This window comes from Labeo rohita, chromosome 3, assembly GCF_022985175.1.
Source record: "Labeo rohita strain BAU-BD-2019 chromosome 3, IGBB_LRoh.1.0, whole genome shotgun sequence".
Taxonomy (NCBI): domain Eukaryota; kingdom Metazoa; phylum Chordata; class Actinopteri; order Cypriniformes; family Cyprinidae; genus Labeo; species Labeo rohita.
The window spans coordinates 23,607,001-23,613,000 of record NC_066871.1 but is presented as its reverse complement, the minus strand read 5'-3'; the positions used below and the strand labels follow the sequence as shown (position 1 = coordinate 23,613,000).

At 35.8% G+C, this 6,000-nt stretch overlaps 1 protein-coding gene across 1 annotated transcript; it reads left to right on the top strand.

Annotated features, from left to right (window-relative positions):
• The first annotated feature begins 1,118 nt into the window (after positions 1 to 1,118).
• On the top strand, positions 1,119 to 5,978 carry LOC127158379 (uncharacterized). Its single transcript, XM_051101541.1, has 10 exons — positions 1,119 to 1,266; positions 1,393 to 1,470; positions 2,489 to 2,521; positions 2,632 to 2,718; positions 2,938 to 3,035; positions 3,129 to 3,259; positions 4,919 to 5,026; positions 5,223 to 5,282; positions 5,375 to 5,440; positions 5,631 to 5,978. Exons 1-10 carry the CDS (start codon positions 1,156 to 1,158, stop codon positions 5,735 to 5,737), a joined length of 879 nt encoding a protein of 292 aa, XP_050957498.1. The 5' UTR covers positions 1,119 to 1,155; the 3' UTR covers positions 5,738 to 5,978.
• Positions 5,979 to 6,000: the final 22 nt, after the last annotated feature.

Below are 6,000 nucleotides of genomic sequence, written 5' to 3'. Positions count from 1 at the left end.
GAGAATAAAGTCTAAATATTTCGAGAATACTACGAGAATAAAGTCGAAACATTTCGAGAATACTAAGAGAATGAAGTCGAAATATTTCAAGAATACTATGAGAATAAAGTTGAAATACTGTGAGAATAAAGTCAAAATATTTCGAGAATACTACGAGAATAAAGTTGAAATACTCTGAGAATAAAGTCAAAATATTTCGAGAATAAAGTCTAAATATTTCGAGAATACTACGAGAATAAAGTCGAAACATTTCGAGAATACTAAGAGAATGAAGTCGAAATATTTCAAGAATACTATGAGAATAAAGTCGAAATACTAAGAGTAGTTGAAATGCTACGAGAATAAAGTTGAAATACTATGACAGTAAGGTCGAAATATTTCAAGAATACTACAAGGATAAAGTCGAAATATTTCTAGAATACTATGAGAATAAAATCGAAATATTATGAGAATACTATGAGAATAAAGTTAAAATACTGCGAGAGAATAGTCAAAATATTTCAAGAGTATAGTCGAAATACTACGAAAATAAAGTACAAACAATATGAAATACGACATATTGTTTGTATTTCACTGTAAAACTGACAGATTTTGAAAGCTGACACTATATCTCCCGGTGCTCCCAATCTGGACCTTTTGCATGCTCAATAGGCTAGAATATGCTCTCAAAATATTATAACTTTAATCTTGTAATTGCTATGAATCAATTCTAGTAATTTTGACTTTATTCTCAAGAGATTTCATCTTTCTTCTCATAATATTTAAAAATTATTCTCATAATTTTGTCTTTATTGTCTTTATTAATTTATTGTATTTCGACTTTATTCTTGTAATCTGGAGTTTATTCTCAAAATATTGCGACTTTAATCTCGTAATCTTAGTTTTATCTTTTTTTTTTTTTTTTTTATGTGGCACTAAAATGCCGTCGTACTTCTGAGACACCGTGCCTACTTGAATTTTTGTGGGGGTTTTGTGTTTCTCTTTTGCAGTTTTGCAATAATGCAAACTCAACTGAGTACAAATTGAGAACTGCAAAGCAAATTAACAAGAACCTCCCCCATATTTTGGCATTTGACTGAGGACAGCGTCTCTTTATTATACAAAGATGAGAAGTGAGGATGTGACAGTTTCAGGGGGAAGTCATGGTGTTGATTAATGTTTATGGTGAAGTATGAACACTTTCAGCATACAGTGAGCATGTCGACTGGAGGAGGTGTGCCAGCTCCGCTCTGCCAGGGCTTTCTGAAGAAACGTAAAGACAAAATGGTATGAATATAATATACATATTGCAGAATATATTCTCTCTTTATATTTATTGCAGAATTTATACTATTATTACGTATACACCTAAGGGAATCTTTTTACTCACTGGTTGAATGTGTTTTCCCTCAGAGGCTTCGGTGGATGACTTACTGGTTCAGACTTTACAATACAACTCTTTTTTTCTACACTAAAAAACATGGGAGTGCTGTAAGTATCCAAGTGTTTTATTTAATCATTTTTATGATGTCTTAATTTACTAATAATAAATAAATGATCATTTACTCACCCCCATGTCGTCCAAGATGTTCATGTCTTTCTTTCTTCAGTGGAAAAGAAATTAGGGTTTTTGGAAAAAAACATTCCAGGATTTTTCTCCATAAGATAGATTTCAGTGGTGGCTAAATGGTTGAAGGTCCAAATTGCAGTTTCAGTGCAGCTTCAAAGGGCTCTACATGATCCCAGCCGAAGAATAAGTGTCTTAACTAGCAAAATGATTGGCCATTTTCTTGAAAAAATAAAAAAGTATATACTTTTTAACCACAAATGATCATCTTGCACTAGTTATGCAATGCGCATGCATGACTTCAAGCATTACGTAATCATGTTGGAAAGTTTTTATCTGTGTACTTCGGTTAAAAAAGGTAGGGTAGGGCGAAAAACTCCATCTCATTTTCTCCTTAGTTTTACCTTTTTTGTAAAGGGTGTTTAACGTTCTTTGCATGTTTGCTTTGTAAACACTGGGTTAGTACTTTCTCCTACGTCACACGTGTGATTACGTAATGTGTGAGGTTGAGCTGGTGCAAGATGAGCATTTATGGTTAAAAAGTATGAAAATTTGTATTTTTCTTAGAATATGACCAGTCGTTTTGCTAGATACGACCCTTGTTCTTTGTCTGGGATCATATAGAGCCCTTTGAAGCTGCATTGAAACTGCAATTTGGACCTTCCACTACATGGAGAAAAATCCTGGAATGTTTTCCTCAAAAACATGAATTTCTTTTTGACTTAAGAAAGAAAGACATGAACATCTTGGACGACATGAGGTGAATAAATTATCATGAAATTTTAATTCTGGAGTCAACTTAAAACGAATTCCTAATGCTTGAAGATATTACTGTGTTTTAAAGGACCCTTGCTTTAAATTAAAAATACAATTTAAGGTTATTTTGCCAAAGGCTCTTGTTGTTGTGATTATTAATTCATTGTTTCTCTTAAATTCCTACAGTTAGACCTCAGGGGCCAGTATTACATATATGAGGTAAAGTCGATTTGTAATATCTGAGTTTCATTGTGTGGATGCTGGTAAACCGGCCATTACAGGGCCAAATAAGTGCTTCTCATGTTCACAACATGCTCTTTTCACGACAGGTTCAGTCTGTACGGGAGGTCAGCAGATCAGAGAACAATCGTTATCTGTTTGAGATCACCATGAAAAATGGGAAGAAGAAAATGCTGGCGAGTTTTCACTTTGATCAAAAGAGTATCTGTAATCAGTGTTTGAGGATGTGGTCTACTAACCACCACCTGTGAACAAAGTTTTGTTGAGACGAAACCGGGACTGTCATAATAGTTTCGAAAAGGAACATGGATGGCGCTTGTTGTGACTGAAAGAATTATGAATGCTCTATTTATGTCCCTTCTGTTCATAAACGTTTGTAAACTGTGTGCTAACAGGCTGCAGAAACAGCTGATGTCAGGCAGGAGTGGATGGACCAGCTGTGGAAAGCCATGCTGCTCAATGGCCCAGACAGATCTGGATCGATCACCAATGGGTACCACTGCTCTTTATGACACTTCATGTCAGTGGTTGTGTTTGTATGAGATTTATAATGCTCTGAATGTGTTTTGTGTGTTATTGAGATTAGGGAGCTGGTGCCAGATAACAACCCTGAAATTCGGTCAAGTCAGTGTGAAGAATCAAATACTGAGACCAGCAGCACTTCAGTGGACAGCAGATGTCGCTCCATTGATCAAGAGTCATTCCAGTCGTTCGCTGGTATGTCCCACATTTGGGATTTGACTTTCTCCCATTCTACCTCCTGTTGACTTTTAAAGCTTTCTGTAATACCTTTACAAAACTGTCAGTCTTAAGTCAGGTCAAGACACCTTCATTTCTGCAGCACACTACATGCAATACAGCTTTACAGAGAAAAACAGGAAATAGTAATTTCGATGAGCAACTATGGAAACTCAGCTATAGAGTTCAAAACTTCCAACTTTCATCTAACTCAGCAACATCAGGATGTGCATGTGGCTTATTGATTACCATTGGTTTAACCACAGTTTAACTACAAATACCATGGTTAAACTTAGTAACCATGTTTTTTTGTTGCTTTGTTTTATTTGTAGTTAAACCATGGTTCATTTTCATAAGGGCAAGCAAGAATGTGAGTGTAATGAATAAATGTCTTTGTTGTATTGGAAAAACAAGTTCAAAGTTTAAGTGTTAGTTCACACAAAAATGGATCATTTAATGTTGGTTTTTCAGATTTAATTTAGTCTTTTATTCACATTCACTTAACACTGATTACCACATGCATAGAGCACATTGAATATGGTAAACAGAAGCTCAGCCATACAAATATCACTGGCATTTATGTCTTCAGAAGTCTTGAATTAAATTGCTCATTCTCTTTTTGAATTTCTTGAGGTGTCAAATGGACTTTCAATAGTGGGACAGAAATCTCAAAGGCTTCATTAAAATATTATCATTTGTGTTTTGAGTGAAAGTCTTATTGATTTTGAGTGACCTATAAGGAGTTTTCATTTTTGTGTGAACCATTCATTTAAAGGGGATAAAAATCCATGCAGTGGTTTTTTAATTAATCTGTAAAAATAATATCCCCTTTTTCAAATCGAGCCATTCTCAGATGCCTGTCGTTGTGGTGTCACACCCACAGAGGCCACTCCCACGATAGTTGATTGACATTGATTTGAGTTGATTGAGTGTCTTACCTCAGATCAGCTGTAACAGTCCGCCCTCTTTGTTTTGATGCCGGAGCAGGGATGTAAGTTAGACAAGAATATCTCCGATTGAGCGATTGAGGTGTTGTGTTGCTGGATGTAATAATGAATATAGTGGTCGTCATTTACTCCCGACATCTGAGCTGCTGAAGATGCAGTGGTTTACGTTTGTTTGTGAAGGGAATGTGCCTCCCGATCTACATATATCCGTCTAGCTTCGCGTGAATCATTCGTGATCCAGCTTCACTTACAGCAGAAGTGAGTATAAGGTTTTTTTAATGAATCTTTGCGATCACCTTTCCTAATAATGTGCTAGTTAGCAAGTTTAGCGGCAAAACGCGGCTAAAGTAAACAAGATCGTCTTTCCACAAGAGAGAAGAGAGGGGCGGGGTGAGCAGAGCTCATTTGCATTTGAAGCAGCCTCGACCACAATGAGATGATTTTTGCAGAACTGATTTTGGCAAGGTAAAAAGGGTGTTGTTTTACACAACCATTGAGAATTTTAAACAAAGTATATTATAGACTTTTCATTAAGACCCTAAAGAATCATATCAGCTTGTGGAAAATGGGCATCCGATGACCCCTTTAAGTAATTGTCTTTAGCAGATGAACAATCTTGTCAATCTTGTATCTGGCAAGCTTCCCAGGCAAAAAAAAAAAAGAGGTACATTTATGTTTTCTATGTCCTTAGTTGCTGATGAGACACAAGAAAGTTTGCATACAGATAATGAAACAGAGCAAAGTACTGAGGAGTTTTTACTGACGGACAATGACTACGATGTTTTACCCTCTCGAAAAGGTGTGTATAAAGATATTTTTTGGGAATGCTTTTTTAAATATAATATGGTAGCCTATATTAACATACTATGTTTGCATGTCTGCATTTTGGTTTGCCTTGCCTAGTGTCTAATACTGATTCAGATTTATTGGATACTGCTTTAATAGCCTATTACAGTAATAATCAATTGATGATTATTTCTAACGATTCATTGCAGTTGCTGAAGAAGCTGTCTATGACACTCCACCTAAATGGTCAACCAATGAGGGAGAGCATGGTAGGCCTGTCTCTGCCCACTTGTATTATAAATGTACACTGTAGAAGTTCATATATTCAGCACAGTGTGCTGTAATTGTTCTCCATTTACAGGAGTGACTGATAGCATCTATGATTTCCCAAACCCTGTGATTAGGAAATTGACTGAACACAGAATTGGTAAGATATTGAAAATTACAGAGAGTGTGAGCATTTCTACAATATTGGTACTCCAGTGAATAGAGAATATGGTATGCTTATGTTTCAGAAGTAATAACTAGGCCAGCTTAACATATTTTGTATATTATGTTTTTACCCGAAAATGTAATATACCTAACAAATCAGCGGATGTGTGTTTTCTTATTTGCAGAATCTCTCAGCAGTAGTGAGAGACCTGACAGTGGTGGTCTTCTAAGTGACATGATAGCCTGTTTGGACAATGAATCTGCTGCCTGGGTTAAACCTGCTCCTCCATGAACCTCATGGGTCGTGTTGAGCAAGACTGAGATGATAATAAATCTATGTTGTTGCAGTAAACCTTAATATTGTTCATGTTAAATCCATGTAGAACAATGATTAAATGTTCATAGTGGAGTTTTAAACTGTCCCTAATCATCTAGGCGACAACAACAGCGAGTCTATAACGCAGCAAGTTTTTTAATTTTTTTATATTTTGTCAAATAAAAATAGTAATGTGCCACTCACCCACTGTGTGCCATTCAGCCATTTGATGTTTTTTT

Excerpts from the sequence above, each read along its gene's own strand:
- LOC127158379 (XM_051101541.1), top strand. The coding sequence starts at position 1,156 with ATGTTTATGGTGAAGTATGAACACTTTCAGCATACAGTGAGCATGTCG. Across the intron at positions 5,283-5,374 it reads AACCAATGAGGGAGAGCATG|GAGTGACTGATAGCATCTAT; the intron begins GTAGGCCTGTCT and ends CTCCATTTACAG. Across the intron at positions 5,441-5,630 it reads ATTGACTGAACACAGAATTG|AATCTCTCAGCAGTAGTGAG; the intron begins GTAAGATATTGA and ends TCTTATTTGCAG.